The 17500-nt window shown below is 54.9% G+C and overlaps 5 protein-coding genes across 5 annotated transcripts in view; 2 read left to right on the top strand and 3 right to left on the bottom strand.

Annotated features, from left to right (window-relative positions):
• Positions 1 to 807, bottom strand: part of PTSG_06927 (uncharacterized protein) — a 2631-nt gene extending 1824 nt beyond the window's left edge. Inside the window, exons 1-2 of the mRNA XM_004992270.1 lie at positions 635 to 807; positions 1 to 372 (exon numbers count right to left, since the gene is read on the bottom strand). The exon at positions 1 to 372 is cut by the window's left edge and continues 42 nt beyond it. Coding sequence (XP_004992327.1) covers positions 1 to 372; positions 635 to 703 — 441 coding nt within the window. The 5' untranslated portion in view covers positions 704 to 807. The remainder of the gene's footprint in view (positions 373 to 634) is intronic.
• Positions 808 to 823: 16 nt separating this feature from the next.
• On the top strand, positions 824 to 2209 carry PTSG_06926 (uncharacterized protein). Its single transcript, XM_004992269.1, has one exon. The coding sequence runs from the start codon at positions 853 to 855 to the stop codon at positions 2062 to 2064; it is 1212 nt and encodes a 403-aa protein (XP_004992326.1). The 5' UTR covers positions 824 to 852; the 3' UTR covers positions 2065 to 2209.
• A 79-nt stretch (positions 2210 to 2288) lies between these two features.
• On the bottom strand, positions 2289 to 12335 carry PTSG_06925 (TBCK protein kinase). The gene is made up of 28 exons (XM_004992268.1): positions 12105 to 12335; positions 11721 to 11784; positions 11327 to 11399; positions 10853 to 11041; positions 10487 to 10601; positions 10071 to 10316; positions 9652 to 9802; positions 9180 to 9320; positions 8903 to 8969; positions 8385 to 8495; positions 8105 to 8195; positions 7901 to 7977; positions 7653 to 7719; positions 7335 to 7430; positions 6973 to 7094; positions 6678 to 6715; positions 6336 to 6404; positions 5988 to 6038; positions 5658 to 5731; positions 5255 to 5367; positions 4913 to 5010; positions 4661 to 4749; positions 4298 to 4396; positions 4009 to 4113; positions 3453 to 3561; positions 3087 to 3196; positions 2638 to 2758; positions 2289 to 2393 (listed from the first exon to the last, which is right to left on the bottom strand). Exons 1-28 carry the CDS (start codon positions 12306 to 12308, stop codon positions 2317 to 2319), a joined length of 2967 nt encoding a protein of 988 aa, XP_004992325.1. The 5' UTR covers positions 12309 to 12335; the 3' UTR covers positions 2289 to 2316.
• Positions 12336 to 12373: 38 nt separating this feature from the next.
• Positions 12374 to 15133, top strand: PTSG_06924 (uncharacterized protein). Its single transcript, XM_004992267.1, has 7 exons — positions 12374 to 12558; positions 12797 to 12827; positions 13060 to 13275; positions 13512 to 13617; positions 13900 to 13974; positions 14169 to 14298; positions 14745 to 15133. The coding sequence occupies exons 1-7, from the start codon at positions 12548 to 12550 to the stop codon at positions 14791 to 14793; spliced, it is 618 nt and encodes a 205-aa protein (XP_004992324.1). The 5' UTR covers positions 12374 to 12547; the 3' UTR covers positions 14794 to 15133.
• Positions 15134 to 15299: 166 nt separating this feature from the next.
• Positions 15300 to 17500, bottom strand: part of PTSG_06923 (ATPase) — a 3759-nt gene continuing 1558 nt past the window's right edge. The window contains exons 5-11 of the mRNA XM_004992266.1: positions 17269 to 17359; positions 16930 to 17023; positions 16613 to 16664; positions 16270 to 16354; positions 15990 to 16059; positions 15779 to 15861; positions 15300 to 15550 (exon numbers count right to left, since the gene is read on the bottom strand). Coding sequence (XP_004992323.1) covers positions 15437 to 15550; positions 15779 to 15861; positions 15990 to 16059; positions 16270 to 16354; positions 16613 to 16664; positions 16930 to 17023; positions 17269 to 17359 — 589 coding nt within the window. The 3' untranslated portion in view covers positions 15300 to 15436. The remainder of the gene's footprint in view (positions 15551 to 15778; positions 15862 to 15989; positions 16060 to 16269; positions 16355 to 16612; positions 16665 to 16929; positions 17024 to 17268; positions 17360 to 17500) is intronic.

The following is a 17500-nucleotide window of genomic DNA, read 5'->3' as shown; positions in this document are numbered from 1 at the left end:
GGAGATGACGCAACCGCATGTCACGGGATACACGAAGCGATGGCGGCCATTCATTGGCACGCCCGTGATGGGGCACTCAAACTGCACCTCCTGATCATCATCCAGGCCCACGCCACGCACGCGGGTGGATGACGAGGACGACGAATGCGTGACGGGTCTGAGGTTGAGCTCGTGCACGTCCTTGAGCTTCTTCACGTGCTTCAGCTCCGCTGGCCGCTCCATGGACTTGTCTTTGATGGCCAATAACGCCTTCATCAGGTCCTCTTTGTTGAACAGCTGTCCCAGTTCACATGCGACTATGGGTTCTCGTAGCGGCTGCGACGACACGGCGCAGTGCTTCCATTTTGCGGCCCACTTGATCGACGGATCCTCCTAGAATAATCACGCGTGAGTGCGTGCGTGCGTGCGTGCGTGCGTGCGTGCGTGCGTGCGTGCGTGCGTGCGTGAGTGTGAGTTGTGGTTGAAGTTGCAGTTGTTGTCATGGTTGACATGTGGGAGTTGACGGTTTTGTTGTCGTCGTTGCTGTTGTGTGTGCTTTGAGCTTGAGGCAACCATGCCGCAACACACACGCAGACACACACATACACAGACACACACATACGCAGACACACACGTGCACATATGGCTTCCATACCTTGACGTCCTTCTTCTTGACCTTGACCAGCTCATCCCTTGTAGGGATCGTGCCACCATCGGCTCCCATTGTCTCCCAACAAATCCGTCCGTGTGTCGCTGCTCGTGTTTCTTGCTTGTTGTCGTGGATGTAGTCGGTTGGTTGGCGTTGTCGTGGGAGCGGTCGACATGCAACTACATTTAATGGTGTCGTATAGCGAAACCGCAAGTGCTACCATCATGGCGGCGATGGCGCGAGCACGAGGGCTGATGAGCAGCGCAGTGCGGGCAAGGTGCCTGGCACTGTGCACCAGCAGCACCAGCAGCAGGAGCACAGCACCTGCAGCGGTCCGGCTGCACCACCAGCAACAGCAACAAGTCCTTTGGGGCCAGCGGAGAGCTTTATCAACCCAGCAGGAGCAGGATCCGCAGGCCGGCGACCCTATGGCGTGGACGCAGCTGCAGACGACAGCGGTGGCACGCGGGTGCAAGAACGTGCAAGATGTGCTGTCTGCTCTGCGCGGCGTGGACGCTTCGTTCCGTGTGGGCGATGAGACAACATGGGGCTCAGTGGACAAGGCGCTCCAGGCGAGCGGGCTCAACTGCGAGATGAAGCTGGGCTTGGCACACGACATCCTGGGCCTGGATGGCCGGCTGTCAACCGTGCGCCCCGCAAGCGCAGCCGTGCTCATGCACGTGGCGAAGCGCTGCACAGACACCCCGGCACTGGCTGTCAGCGCTCAGTACTCGCTTGGCGTGCTGACGCTGGAAGGTCAGGGCATGGAGCGTGATCCGGAGGCAGCCATCAAGTTCTTCGGCGAAGCATCCAAGCAGGGCCATGCCCTGTCCATGTACCAGCTGGCCAACATGTTCCTCACGGGCAACGGCATCAAGAAGGACCCGCCAAAGGCGGCGCAGCTGCTCAAGTTGGCTGTCGATCGTGGCCTCGCCCAGGCATCCACCACCCTCGCTGAGATGTACCGCGTTGGGCATGGCGTGCCGCAAGACAACGACCTCTCCTTCCACTACTACCAGGACGCGGTGGACAAGGGCGACCCGTGGGCAAAGGTGGGCATCGCCACCATGTACAACAGCGGGCACGGAACAGAGCAGAACTTTGACAAGGCCTTCCAGCTCAACAAGGAGGCCGCGGCAGAGGCAGACATCCCACTTGCGCACCACAACCTGGGCACGCACTACTTCCTGGGGAAGGGGGTGCAGCAGTCGTTTGAGCAGGCGCGAAAGTGCTTTGAGAAGGCGGCGGGCCAGGGCTTTGCCCACTCCTGCTTCAACCTCGCCAACATGTACATGCAAGGCCGCGGGTGCGAGCAGGACCTCGCAGCGGCGCGTGCCCTCTACGAGCGGGCGGCACATGAGATCCCAGACGCACGCGAGCTCATTGCAAAGATTGATCAGCTCCAGAACCCAGAGCAACAGCAGGACGACAAGTGAACGCACGTGGTGCTTGTGAGGCAATGAGTGCGTGCATGTGTGTGCGCATGTGTGTGTCGGATCATGCATGCTGAAGGTCTGACACCTGTGTTCCTCTCTTTCTTCCTTGTTAACCAAACCATACAATCGCAAGCAGGCAAATCCTACCATTGTGTTCAAGCAGGGAGACAGACGAGCGACAAGACACATAGCCTTTGACAGACAGACAGACAGTCAGACAGACAGACAGACAGACAGACAGACAGACAGACACTATGCAGGTGGTGGTGCTCGCGTGTGTTTGCGTCTGGCTGCCGCTGCCGCTGCATCCCGCTCAATGCGCTGGAGCACTGCACCACATGTGACGAGGTGGTCGGGGGGAGGGGACTCGGTGTGAGGACGTGACACGCGTATGCATGCACAGACAGACAGACAAGCACAGACAGACAGACACACAGACACACACAGGCACGCAGACACACAGACACACACAGGCACACAGACAGACAGACAGACAGACAGACAGACAGACAGACAGACAGACAGACACACGGACACACAGACAGACAGACAGACACACACACACATCCCTACCAGCGGCGAGGACGGGGTCTGGGTCTTTGTTTTCAAGGAGCCCGCGACGGCGCAGCGAATCAAGACCGCCAGCAAGAAGACACACGCGCGGAAACCCGCACTTCACCAACGCACGTGCAAGCTGCGCGTGCATGCAGGCACGAATCGTGTGCAAGACACGGGGTAGGCGGTGCAATGACATGGAGAGGGAAGGGAGGTGAGGGGAGGTGAGGTGAGGTGAGGGGATTAAGCAAAACAACCCACTTTCCTGCGTAATGAGCGCTTCAGTGCAAAACACCAATTGTCTTGAAACCGCCCGCTACCGCCACCGCCATCCTACCCATCGCGCCTCATCTCCCATCCAACAGCCACCAGCTATGACCACCACCACCACAGCTATCACAACTATCATCATCACAGCTATCACAACTATCATCATCACCACCAACACCACCACCAGCACCACTAACCCTTGGCGCATCCTGGTTCCGTGGAGAGCCCACAATGACGATTGGACGCCCGTTTGTGCGCTCCCACAGCTCGTCCTCAAACGCTGCATGCAGGCACTCATCCTCAAGGGCTGCAGGTGATTGAACAATGGGGTGGGGCGGGGGGGGAAGAGAGAAATCGAGGGGAGGTATGGGTAGTTAGTTGGTCATGGTGTTCGTGTTAAGACAGCTGTGGGGGTTTGGGCGAGCTGTGCGATCTGTCATTTGTCACGTACGCAGACACACACACACACACACACACACACACACACACAGACACAGACACAGACACAACACACACACACACACACACACACACACACACACACAGACAAAAAGCACGCGCACCGAGTTGGACTGGAAAGTTGATGCAGAGCCCGTTGCAATGGCCATAGGAGAACGACTTTTGTGGACACGTGTCAATGACAACGACGCGTGCGCTCTCTGGCGGAATTGGCTGCAGAAGACAAAGCAGAGGTGGAGAGGGCGGAGAGATGAAGACGGTGGAGAGGTGGAGAGGGGTCACGATGTGGAAGCAGTTGTAGCAGTGATGTGAATTGGAAGACCAAAAGTGGGCGGTGGAGTGTGTGAATGTGTATGGTGGTTGTACAAACACGCGTGTCATTGGCGCGATGTGTGCGTGAGTGAGTGAGTGAGTGAGTGTGAGTGAGTGAGTGAGTGTGAGTGAGTGAGTGAGTGTGAGTGTGTGTGTGTGTATGTGTGTATGTGTGTGTGTGTGTGTGTGTGTGTGTGTGTGTGCGTGTGTGTGTGTTGGCAGACGTGCACTGTCACCGCCACACCCACACGTCACCTCACCCCCTCCCAGACCAACCACACCAGAGTTCTTCCCACGTCCTCCCCTCCTTTCACCAATCAATCACATCCACGTGCACTGCCGGCCCACCTGTCCGCGCGGGTCTGGTAGAAACTCTTCAAGTTCGTGGACGGAGAGGGTTGGGGAACTGTTGTTGCGCAACTCATCAAGGGGCGGCACTACATGCTTTTCATCCTGCGTCGGCGGCGGCGGCGATAATTGTGAGTGGAAGTGGTGGCGGTGGTGAGTTGTGATGAAGACATAAGTCCAACGAGTGGTGGGGGAGGGAGCAGGAGACATATTGACAAATCACCCATTATCGGTTGCGAATGAGCAATTCCTTCGACGACCACGACCACGAGCATGGTAGCGGGCGTACCCATGTGCGGTGGTCCGGGTGCACAGCGGATCGAGCGAGCAGGCTGGAGGGTGTGGCGTCAAGGATGTCTTTGGCCGTCTGTATCGTCGTGTCAATGTCCTGACAACAGCAGTGTGTGTGTGTGTGTGTGTGTGTGTGTGTGTGTGTGTGTGTGTGTGTGCGTGTGTGTGCGTGCGTGCGTTCGTCGTGTGAGTGTTGAGGGGGGTCGTGGATGTGGTGATCCTACAGTGTCTGGTTCACCCTCGAACGTACAACAGATGATGCACGTCTGCAGCTAGGCAGGCAGGCAGAGCCACACAGAGACAAATCAACAAACAAACAAACGCATGAACAAAACAACAAGCAAGGGGTAAGTGAGCGCACCACATCAGGGGAGTCGCCAAAGTGAAGAATGCACTCGCTAAAATCGAAGGATAACAGTTGTGCGCGCAGCTGCTTCATAATTGCAACACCTGTCGTGATGCAATCGAGACATCAGTGCAACGGTGATAGCCATTATTTTAACAAAGAAGGCAAATTCAAGCACAGGTACACACACACACACACACACACACACAGGCTCATGCACACACATATGTGCACATTACCAGCCACTTTGCGATGTTCAAAACTGACCAATACAGAGAATCATGGCTGATGGCGAGAGGAGTAGTGTGTCCCAAAGAATAAAGATTTTGTCGAGCGAAAACACGTGCGCGTAGCACGTGAGAAACCTGACATGATGTAATACAGCAGCGAACGAGTGGAGGTAGTGGGGGCGGGCGGGGGTGAATTGCACGAAAAATAAAATGGACTAAAAGAAGACGCAAGGAATACAGGCTCGTGGCAAGAACGCAATCACACTGATACAAACAAACAAGTCCCTGCAACCAACCAACCAACCAACCAACCAGCCAGCCAGCTGAGTTCACCAAACCAACCAGCCAACCCACCCCATCATCCAACCAAGCAACGCACCATGGGATGGCAAAGAGGTCCGGTTTGAAACACATGTCCTCGAGATGCGTCCACAGGTCTGGGTCGTGGTATGCAAGCAGCTGCCAGAAGACAGCCATCACCTCATTCAGTACCTGGTGAACAGATGGGGGGGGGGAGGGTTGAGTTTGGAATGGAGCGTGCGGATGAGGAGGAAGAATAGGCGTGCATGGAAGAGTGTGAGTGTGCAAGCATTTGTTTGTTTGTGTATGCGTGTGTGCTGTGTGTATACACCATTCCCTGTCTCTGCGAGCATGCTTCTGTCTCTCACACCACACCACACCACACACACACACACACACACACACACACACACACACACACACACACACACACACACACACACGCGCGCGCGCGCGCGCGCGCGCATTGAGTGCTCGCGTACCGTTGTGTTGTTCTTCTCAAAGAGACCTGGCATGTACAGCTCCACAAATTGGGCCAGGCAGCCGTACGCAACAGCTGATGGTGGTGGTGGTATTATTATGGTGATGGTGGTGGTGGCGATGGTGATGGTGACGGGTAAGAGTGGTAGCAGTGGTACGATATCCGTGGTGATGAAGGAAATGGTGGTGAGAGCGCTTGAGTAGTAACACACATGAGGAGGATTGAGAACAAACAGGAGATGACGGGTGGAGAAACACAGGCGGTGGTAAAGGAATAGCGTGTGCTGGCACGTTCTCAACTCGACAGCAGCAAAGGCAAGCAAGCACCACACCTTCGTTCGTGAGGTTGAGTCGCACAAACGGAGCAGAGAGTGAATCCAGCCCTGTGAAAACAGCACCATCCACACACCACACGCACACACACACACACACACACACACACACACACACACACACACACACACACACACACACCACAACATTGCGCATGGAGTTGAAAGACGTGAGATGCAACGCGTAAAGGAAATGTTTGCATTCACGCAAGGGGTCACCACGGCTGCTGCCACTCGCACCAAGAATACCACTCATCATCACCACCCAACAGCACCACCCATTACCACCACCACGGTCACCATCATGATCACCATCATGATCACCATCATGATCATCAATAGGACAACCTTGCCAATAGACGAGGTGCGGGTGTGTGTTAATCCACGCCTTCAACACGCGTTTCAGGGCAGCGTGGCCTGACAGCAGCAGAGAGGCGATGCAACCAGGTGGTAGGTGGCAGTGGTGAAGTCGAGAGTGAGCGTGAGTGTCAGGTTGTAAAGTGAAAGGTGCATTCAGGCGCGTGTGAGGGTGTGCACACCATTTGTCAGAGTGAGCGTATGTGTGCGAGTGTGCATATGAAAACAGAGAGAGAGAGAGTGTGTGTGTGTGTGTGTGTGTGTGTGATCACGTGCACGCATGTCGTTGTCGCTGTCACAGTGTCCCTGCATGGCGTCGCTGCGAGTGTGTACCTGCCGGCGAAGAGAGGAGGAGGTCATATTGGTGGCATCTGCATTCATTCGTGGGAGGGGACACGTCAGATGATCACGTACGTGGGAAACACAAACGTGAGAGCAGAGCTACAAGCACGAGCCGAGTACAAGTGCGCGTACAGACAGACAGGCAGGCAGGCAGAACACACAGACACAGATAGAACGCACAGACACACACACACACACACACACACACACAACCCCCCCCCACACACACACACAAAACTGCGCATCTCCATGTCCATGCGAGCACCACCACCACCACCACCACCACCTTGGAATGTCGACATCCAGCTGGTGGTCTGTGTCTGTCGTCGATTCCTTGTCAATCTGTTCATACTCCTCAATGCGCTGTGGGCCAACACGCAGCAGCGCTGCCCACACCCGCGCACGTGCCTGCAGGCAACGAAAAAAAAAAAAGCCACAGGCGTGTGTGTGTGTGTGAATGAGCACCGCGAAAGGAAGCGTCGTGGATGGTGGTGTGGCAGACAAACAGACACACACACACACACACAGAGACACAGACACACACACACACACACAGAGACACAGACACAGACACAGACAGACAGACAGACAGACAGACAGACACAAACACTCTCTCGTGCGCTGTGCGCGTGTGTGAGCAGTGCATACGTGGGGTGGGATGTCGACAGCGGCCTCCTCCGACAGCGCCGTGTGTGTGTACGGGTGGCCGCTGAGCAGCCGACTCATCTTCACAAGCCGCTCATACTGGCGATGGTGGTGATGGTGATGGTGATGGAGGTGGAGGTGGCAAGATCAACGGTGGCGAGGGTGGTGGAGGTGTTAGGGTTATCAAGCTCCAGACATAAACACCGCATGTCTGTTGGCACGCAGTCGAGCGAACAAGCACGCGGGCTGCCACTGCAGAGCCACCGAGCACATACACCACCCTGTGTTTAAAGCGCAGTGAATGACCGACACATTTCACACCTGATACAGGAGGTTTCGCTCCCGCACCGCCAGCGGCTGCTTTGTCATCTCACTCCTAAACGCGGCCCTGGTGTGAACGTGAATGTGAATGGTGTGTGCGTGTGTGTGCATGTGCGTGTGTGAGCATGTGTAAATATGTGCATGTCTGTGTGCGAATGCATGGGGGGGGGGAAACCACCAATCACAAACCACAACATAACAAGTAACAGCCCGCCGCCACTACCACTATCATCATGTTGAGTACTTACGATTGCGCAATGCCTTCGTTCGCGGTGAGGATGAGCGGAAACGGATCTACGCCCTCCTCCAGCAACCGCGCCGAAATCTAAACACATGCAGACATGCACACATGCATACAAGCGCAACGATGGGTGATGAGATTATGGATTACGATGGTGAACTCGAAGAAACATTACACACACACACACAGAGGATCACATGAAACAGTACACCTTTGAGAGATCGATGGTTCTTGGAGTGTCATCAAAGTCAAACGAAGGGTCCTTCTTTGCCCCAATTTCAGGCAGGCCAAGCCGCACAAGCCTGCACCCAATCAATAATGTGTGTGTATGTGTGTGCGTGTGCGTATGTGAGGACAAGCGTGTATAAGTGTGCACATGACAGGCCTCTCTTTGCGTCTCGACGTCCTTTGAATGGACCAACCAGCGAGCCAACCCACCCGCAACTTCCTTCCCTCCGCCCAGCACCACCATGCAATACAGCGCACCATACCGTGGGAGGCGGTGGATGGAGGGGTGGACCTGCTCGCCACCGTGTGTGCTCAGCAGCCGCTCAAGACTCACGCCCGTCAGCGTCCACAGGTAGTACACGTCCTTCAATGGCCTAACAAGGGGATGGGGGTGCGGTGGGTGGAGTGTGAGGGTGTGGTGTGGGTTGCTTGGGTGGCTGCAGAACGGGACGTTGGCTGGTTGATTCCGTACACAGAACTGTTGACAGGTGAGTGTGCAAACACAGTGCGCATGGAGCATGCAACCATTCCATAACCGCTTTGCAAAGAGCATAATCGCACGAGAATATGCATCACATTCACATCACATACACCAAGGCGTCACCCCAAGTCTCTCACTCTCTCTCACAGTCTCTCTGTCTCTCTTCTCAATACCTCTCGTGTGTGTGTGTATGTATGTGTATGTGTGTGTGTGTGTTTGTGTGTGTGTTGTTCACTGCCCACCAAGTATCTCACTCCTCGAGCCTTCCTCATCTGCACGTGCCATCACGCCACCACGTACATGCCACGGAGCGGGTTGTGTTCGCGCTGTGCAAATTCGTCGACAATTCGCTGCGCGGGTCCCTCCACTGGCACCACAACGACGACGAGAGGAGGGGAGGGGAGAGGAGGACAATGAAAGTGAGACCGGAGGGTGAGTGCAAGGACGCTTTGGGTCGGGGCATGCAAGCGAGAAAGTAAACACGAACGCCAGCAACAGACACAATCGAAGACAGACAGACAGACAGACAGACCGACCAGACAGACCAGACAGAGGGAGGCAATGCGAGGGCGCGTACGGTGGGTTGAGCGGTGCGGCTGTGCGAGCTGGCGAAGTGCGACTATGGTGGCGGGGGGACGGGAGGAGCGGAGGGCCGGCGTTGGCTGCGGTGTCCACACGGCACCCGCGCTGTGGAACACAGGCAGCCGCGCAAGCTCGCCTGATAGTGGTGGTGGTGGTGGTGGCGGCGGCGGCAGTGGTGGTGGTGAACACATAAGCAACAGTGTGACGGTATTGTACAAACAAATAACCAAGGATATCACACAGACAGATCAGCACACACAGCACAGGCACAGACAGATAGACAGACAGACAGACAGACAGACGGACAGACAGACAGACAGACAGGTCTACACACACAGCACAGGCACAGACAGACAGGCAGACAGATAGACAGATCTACACACACAGCACAGGCACAGACACAGACACAGACATATAGTCACAGAAACAGACACAGATCTACAAACACACATGCGCGCGCACGACACCTGCTGTTGGCCTGAGCTTGGCAGTTGGGGCAAGACATGCGTGCACAAACGCAATGACATCATCGGGAATGGATTCGAAAGTGGCGGCAGAAGTGTGCGGAACAAATGTCCGGAGATATGAAATTGCATCAGAGCGGCTGGCAGTGGGACCCTGCGCAGAGGTCAAGATGGTGATGGCGATGGTGGCGGTGATGTTGATGATGATGGCGGTGAGACGAAGGAGAAGTGGAAGGGGGCGGACGTGGGATGCGCGGCGAAAAATGAAACCTAACGCAGGTTGGCGCTGCCACGTAAAGACACACATGCACACGTACACACACACGCACGCACACACATGTACACGTACACACACGCACACACACATGCACACGTACACACACACACAGACACACACACAGACGCAATTTCACACAAGGCACCTTGTATCCGCAGGTGGCGGGCCTAGTTGCCAGCTTGTACAGCCGCTTGCAGACGGCGCTGACGTCCACACGGACGCGTGACACAGCCATTGCACCACCACGAACACTACCACGCCTCTCCTCCTTACCACCGCCGCTGTCGCCAGCACGGTTGCCACGGGCATCAGCCGACATGGTGGTGGTGTGGGCGCCAGTGGCTGCGCGGCTGCGATGCACAACGTGGCAGTCGCTCCACACCCGCTGGCCCTGCAGTGACAGTGATGATGGTGATGGTGGTGATGGTAGTGATGGTGGCGAAGAGCAATAGCAAGAGCAGCGTCAGCAATAGTTGAGACAGAGAGAGAGTGTGTGTATACATGTGTGTGTGCACATGTGTGTGTGTGTGTGTGTGCGTGCGTGTGTTCATGTGCGCTTACGGTGAGGAGCTCGAGCGCAATGATGCCGACTGCCCAGACGTCGTCCTTCGGGTTTGCCACGTGCCGTTGCTGGGGACCGCGGGCAACCACGCTTGGTGCAAAGTACGCTGGCGAGCTGGAGATGTGTTGTTTGTGCGTGGTATTGTTTTATGTGCATGTGCGCAGCTGACCGTGAGACAATGACGAGAGCAACGATGCAACAGCACGTTCGAAGGGACGTCAGAAGGCGGGGAATCACAATTCACAATTCACAAGGAGACAGACAGACAGACAGACACAGGTACACACACACACACAGGCACACACACACACACACACACACACACACACACACACACACACACACACACACACACACACACGTACCCGATGGGAAAGTCGACGGCTGCGCCGCAGTCTGTGATGTGGAAGAGGGCGTACTGGGCAACTTTGGGCTGGAGCGCGGAGGTGAGGCAGATGCTCTCGGGTTTGATGTTGCGCGACACGATGCCGCAGGCATGCAGATACGCCAGCCCCTTTAGCGTGCCATGTAGGATGTCCTTGACCTGGTCAAAGCTGCTCACCGAGCAACGCATTGGGGAGGGCAGCGTGCTTTGAGTGCGCAGTGGGGATAGTGCGAGTAGTAACGTAATGGTGATTGGAGAGGGCTTCTTCGTTGTTGTTGTTGTTGTTGTTGTTGTTGTTGTTGTTGTTGTTGTTGTTGTTGTTGTTGTTGTTGTTGTTGTTGTTGTTGCTGCTGCTGCTGCTGGTGTTGTTGTTGCTGTTGCACATGACCTTGTCGCGAGTGCCATGGGCGGTGCATAAATGAAGATGAGATGGGATGAAGTAATCTAGGCTCACCTTTTGGCGCTGCCTTCGCGGATCATATGGCCAACATGGCGTTTGTAGTGCTCCGAGACGAGGAACAACCGTTCTGGTGGTACAAACCAAGCCATTTCGACGCCATCAGTGCGTTCAACAGTAGCACAGATTGCCAAGTGGCAATGTGTGGTGCAACTGTGTTGCATGGGCAACCACACCACACAAACACAAACACACGTACAGAGGACACACATACAGAGGACACACATACAGAGGACGCACATACAGAGAACGCGCACACAAACATAGACACACACACGCACGCACAGACAGACAGACAGACACACACACACACAGACACAGACACACAGACACAGAGGACACCGAGAACGCACACGCAGCATGCAAGTTTGCAGCTCCAAATGATACGCACCGCCAGCGCCAACTTCCGCAGCCACGTACTCGGCGACGTTTGGATGGGACAGCCTGAGGACCGACTGCCAAACGAGGCAGACGTCGGTGTGGCGTCAACATGCGTGTGGGATCCAGCACGTGTTCAAATGAGGCATATGTGCATGCAAGCACACGGTTATCAAGGGCAGTAACTACACACATACCAGCAGAGACATAAACACACGGTTGTCCAGGCACAAAAAGTAAACTACACACATGCCAACACAGACACGGCACACATGGCGCACACAGACAGACAGACACAGACAGACACAGACAGACACACGGCACACACGGCGCATACACACAGACAGACAGACAGACAGACAGACAGACACACACACACACACACACACACACACACCTGAGCCCTGCCGCAGACACGGACGGTGTTTGGCGTCAAGGGAAGCCCGTTTGACCCACACGCATCCGTTGGGTGCCGAGATACGTAGAAACTAATCACGCCGAGTCCTGCTCCATCCACACCAAACCCTCCTCCTCCTCCCTCTTGCCTGCTGCCATCACTCACATCATCAGCACCAGCAGCACTGCCGTTCTTCCCCTTCATCTTCTTCTGTGTTGTCTTCGTCGCCTCTGTGAAGGCAAATTTGCCTTTGCATTACACTCCTTCCAAAGACAATTTTGCCTTTCTCAAGCGCTTGGCTTGCGTGTCCTCCCAACAACAACAAGCAAGAAAGACTTTCCCACACCCCCCGCCACAGCGTGCGTCCCCATTGCTGGCTTGTCCTCCCTCCTTGCCTCACACACTTCCCTCACCTCAACGCCCTCGTCCCGCCCCTCTTCAGCATGGAGAGCCAGTGAGTACGATGCAGTTGTGGTTTGTTGATACGAAGAGCATGAAGGAACCCTGCGTTGATGTGTTTGCGTTTTGAGCGCGTCTGCACCTTGTGATGCGTTGGCAGTTGCCTGCTTGCACTGCTGTCCACAACATGCGCGAAGCAATACCTCTTCCACCTCATGGTCCTTCCCTCACTCGCTCACACACACTCTCTCGCTTGCTTGCTCGCTGCTTTTGTATGTTTGCTTTGCGTGAAGATACGCGGACCTCGATGGTACCCAGCGCACGGTGAGTTTGAAGCAAGGGGCGCCATGCACTTGTTGTTGTTCGTGAAGACACAGGGACAACAGGCATGGTCGCAGTGAATGTCGGACACCATTGTTGTTTGCTACTGTTCTTTGACGTGACTGCTGCCGATCATGGTGAAAAGTCGTTCCACATGCGTGCTGTGTGGCACGTGGCACGGCAAGCACTGACGCTTATCGTGTTGGCCCTTGGCACGTTTCTCTGTGTTGCGCAGTACGATAATGTGCAAGGGGCAAAGAAAGGCTCGGCATACGCTGCTCCAAACGGCATGGCGCCGGCCGTGTATGCGCAGATGGAGGGTGCTTACGATGCCACATACGCCCAGGCTGAGGATGGTTTTGGATTCGGCAATAGCGGTGGCGACCGTACGTACATGACGCCCCGACACGGCGGCAACACCGCCGACCGCACATACATGATGCCTGCCAGGGTGAGTTTGAGCGCAAGCGCATATGCGCGTGCGTGCGTGTGTGTATGTGTATGCGTGCGCGTGCGTGCGTGTGTGTGTGTATGCGTGCGCGTGTGTATGTGTATGCGTGCGTGTGTGTGTTTATGAAGCAAAGATGTCTAAGACAGCTGACGTACATGCGCTCACTTCAAGACCTCGTCACTGTTTCTCCTCTCTCTCTCTCTCGCGACGCACGCATCTCCACACAACACACGCAGGCGCAAGACGATGTGTACATGCAGCCGGAACAAGTGCAGGCGATTGAGAAGACCATCAAGCCCAACATGACACAACGCCTTGCAGAATCCCTCCTGCAACAAAATGGTGAGCCTGTTGTACGATGGTGCATTTGCGTGTGGTGTCATGTAACGTAAGCATGTGTGTGTGTGTGTGTTTCATTCGGCGTGTGCTCTGTGTTGTTCGTGTGGTTGTCTCGCATGTGTCAATTGCTGTTCCTGCATATTTTGCTGTGCTGATGCGAGAACTTCGTTGAATGCTTCCTCCGTGTTCGTTTCCATCTGCCCTCGGTGACTGCCAGTCACCAACCTCCTGTGCACATCCTCATGCTGCTGCGGTCCCACCATAACTGCTCAATGTTGCCTGCAGGCATGGCTGATGGGTTGTTCTGCCTTCGCTTCAGCTCCAGCAACCCCGGCTGCTATGTCCTCATTGTCGCTGCTGGTGCGATGGCGCTTTCTGTATCATCGTATTGCCTTTTGGTCGTTGTTGGTCGTTGTTGGTCGTTGTTGGTCGTTGTTGGTCGTTGTTGTTTGATCCGATGTTGTACACCGGCTTTGCCCACACAACACACGCCCACACACACGCATGCTTACATAACACACACATGACAACGCATGACAACACACATCACGCAGGTGGTGCTGTGAAGAAGTACCCGATTGACAAGTGCGTGTATCCGCACGAGGGAAAGCTGACGCTGCTTTGCCCTGGCCAGCGTGAAGTGTTTTCGTCGCTTGGCGAACTCGTCGCACACTACGCACGCGCGTATGTCGCTGAGTGTCATGTGTGTGTGTGTGAATGTGTGTGTGTGTGTGTGTGTGTGTGTGTGTGTGTGCGTGCGTGCGTGTGTGTTGCGCGTGCGTTGTGTTGGATGTATGCATGCTTGCGGGCCAGTTGTTGTTCTTCCTCTGTGTCAAACGTTTCGCTCCAACTCGTGCACGTGTGTCTTCCCCACCAATGCGTTGCCCATGTGCTCGCACGGCGATCGTCCTCGCGACAGTCATCATCATCATCATCATCATCACCATCATCATCATCATCATCATCGTCACCATCATCATCATCATCATCATCATCATCATCATCATCATCATCATCATCATCATCATCATCATCATCATCATCATCATCATCATCATCATCATCATCATCATCATCATCATCATTACCACCACCACCACCACTACCACCATGCTTGTCCCGCCCGACAGGAAGCACGGTATTGCCACACGCTTGACCCGCCGCGTCGACTACCCCTGATGGCAACGGAGATTATTGTGACTGTTGGATAGTGTCTGTGTGATGGTGGGTACATGTGGTGTGACTGTTGATTGTGGTGGCAGGTGGTGGTGAATAGTGTGATGTGAGGTTGGCTGTTGTGGCTGTGGGTTCCTCGACGCAGCCGTGAGCCGTGGCGTCGTGATGTGATGAGTGCAGCAGCAGATTCATCTTCACCCTCTCCAGTCTGTGGCACGCGCGTGCATTCCTCTTCCCTTTTCTCCTGCGTTATTTTTACCGCCACTGTGAACCTCTCCTGCATATCAGGCTGAGGTGAAGTGTCTCTTGGTGGTGGCGTTTGTTGTTGTTGTTGTTGTTGTTGTTGTTGTTGTTGTTGTTGTTCTTCTTCTTCTTCTTTCTCCTCTTTCGCTTCTTCATCATCATGTCATCGCATGCCTGTGCCCTCCTTGTTGGTTGTCGTCTTGTGTTGTCATCCTCGCGCCCTCGTTTGTTGTCAGTGCGTTGTTGGTACGCTGCTGACAAGCATGCTTGCTTATTGGTGATGTGTATGCGTGTTTCTCGACAATAACAGAAGTTCTCATCATCGGTGCCTTGCTGCACGATATCACAACACACACACACTCATTCACAGCGAAAGTCGACTCAACATCACCATAGCACCACCTTACTGCTTCCCCTCTCCCTCCCGTGTGTGCGCGTGTGTGTCTGGTGCGAAGCGGTCGACGTATTCGGGCAGACGCGACAGCACATTTTGCGCCAATACTCGATAGCTCTCCGCCTGTGTGTGTGTGTGTGTGTGTGTGTGTGTGTGTGTGTGTGTGTGTGTGTGTGTGTGTGTGTGTGTGTGTGTGTGTGTGTGTGTGTGTGTGTGTGTGTGTGTTTAGGGCGTTAACATGTACGCTGACACCGCTTCTGCAACACCTGCCGCTTGAGCCGACGAAACACACACACACACAGACACACACAGACACACACAGACACACACAGACACACACCACTGGCGTACCTGCTTGCTCTCTGGCTGTGCAACCACGATTGGCTTTCCTTCGTCGGAAAGCGTTCGAATGTCCATATCCAGCGGCAGGTCGCCTGCATGAAGGAATGTGTGTGTGTGTGGGGGGGGGGATTTAAGGGACACAACACTAGGTTGCATGCACATGGAAGCACCACCACCATTGAGTTCATTACCATCACCACCATCGTGATGGACGACAGACCAATGATGTCGACGCCAACTTCGTCCGCAAGATCCTGTGCACCGCCAGACCCAAAGATGGACGAGGCGTGCTGATGGTGGTGGCGGTGGTGGTGATGGTGGTGATTTCAGCGTGAGATGAGCCAGCAGATCCAGGGAGCAGAAGAAGATATGACACAAGTATGTGCACACGCATACAAAGACACACACACACACACACACACACACACACACACACACAAAACACACACACACACACACACACACACACACACACAAACATACACACGTCGTGTACGCACCCCGCAGTTTGGGCAGAGGAAGTGTGACATGTTCTGCACAATGCCGAGGACAGGGATGTCCACTTTCCGGAACATGTTCACGCCACTGCAACGCCGTCGTGTTGACAGGGTGTGTACGTTTGTGTGATGGTATGCGTGTACGTGTGTGTGTGATGGTATGCGTGTGATGGTGCGTGTGTGTGATGGTGTGTGTGTGTATGAAATAGTGCTGTCAGGTGAAGTGAACACAGCTGAGAGCACCTGCTGCCGTTTCTGAGCATCGCTCATGAGCCATGCACCACAACCTGCAACCACCATGTCTTCCACATCATGAAAACTCATCGTCGTCATCACCACCACAGACCGGCGAGCGTCGAGGAGAGCGAGGTCCTGTGGGGTCGAGACGATCACAGCGCCTGAGAACGGCGTAACAGCGCGGTGGACGATGGCAGTGAGCAGTTGAATGCACGCACACAAACACAGACAGACACAGACAGGCAGACACAGACACAAACACAAACACAGACACAGCCAGAGACACACACACACACACACACAGACACAAACACACACACACACACACACACACACACACACACACACACACACACACACACACAAACACACACACACCACCACCACCACCACCACCACCGCCACGGCTGCAACTGTGGCACGGACCGTCGACGGGGACCTGCTGCGCGATGGAGAGCTGCGTATCACCGGTGCCGGGCGGCATGTCGATCACGAGCACATCAAGATCGCCCCACGCAACCTGAACACACACGCGCGCGCGACACAGGCAGTGGTGGTGGGTGCCGTGTGCAAGGCGGGGCACGTGAGAACCAAGGATGGGGAGCAGGGGGGGGGTGGAGTTGAAGGAGGGAAGACACACATCCACATGTGTATACCACATTCAAAGACACAGACATCGACACAAATAAACAGAGAAAGCAGACACAAACACACACGCATATGCACCACAACAGACATAAACACTCACACATACAATAAACACACCTGTCTGAGGAGCTTTTGGATTGCGCTCATGACCATGAGACCGCGCCAGACAATTGGATCTGCCTCATCAACGAGAAATCCCATCGACATACTGACGGTGATGGTGATGGTGGTGCAGGTGCGTGTGCGTGTATGCATGCATGTGTGCGTGTGCACATGTGCATGTGTGCATGTGTGTGTGCGCGCGCGTGTGTGTGTACATGCGCGTACGTGAGCGGCCAGAACCCAAAAA

The sequence above is a fragment of the Salpingoeca rosetta genome (genome assembly GCF_000188695.1).
Source record: "Salpingoeca rosetta unplaced genomic scaffold supercont1.17, whole genome shotgun sequence".
NCBI lineage: Eukaryota > Choanoflagellata > Craspedida > Salpingoecidae > Salpingoeca > Salpingoeca rosetta.
The sequence above is the reverse complement of the archived record's forward strand: the minus strand, read 5'-3'. Positions and strand labels throughout refer to the sequence as shown.

What these genes read in the sequence shown, in the direction of transcription:
- PTSG_06926 (XM_004992269.1), top strand. Translation starts at nt 853, where the DNA reads ATGGCGGCGATGGCGCGAGCACGAGGGCTGATGAGCAGCGCAGTGCGG.
- PTSG_06925 (XM_004992268.1), bottom strand. Translation starts at nt 12,308, where the DNA reads ATGAAGGGGAAGAACGGCAGTGCTGCTGGTGCTGATGATGTGAGTGAT. An exon ending in TCCATCCACCGCCTCCCACG is followed by an intron (nt 8,196 to 8,384) that starts GTATGGTGCGCT and finishes GATTGGGTGCAG; the next exon opens with GCTTGTGCGGCTTGGCCTGC. An exon ending in CAACTTTCCAGTCCAACTCG is followed by an intron (nt 3,197 to 3,452) that starts GTGCGCGTGCTT and finishes AATCACCTGCAG; the next exon opens with CCCTTGAGGATGAGTGCCTG.
- PTSG_06924 (XM_004992267.1), top strand. An exon ending in CATACATGATGCCTGCCAGG is followed by an intron (nt 13,276 to 13,511) that starts GTGAGTTTGAGC and finishes CAACACACGCAG; the next exon opens with GCGCAAGACGATGTGTACAT. An exon ending in ATCCCTCCTGCAACAAAATG is followed by an intron (nt 13,618 to 13,899) that starts GTGAGCCTGTTG and finishes TGTTGCCTGCAG; the next exon opens with GCATGGCTGATGGGTTGTTC.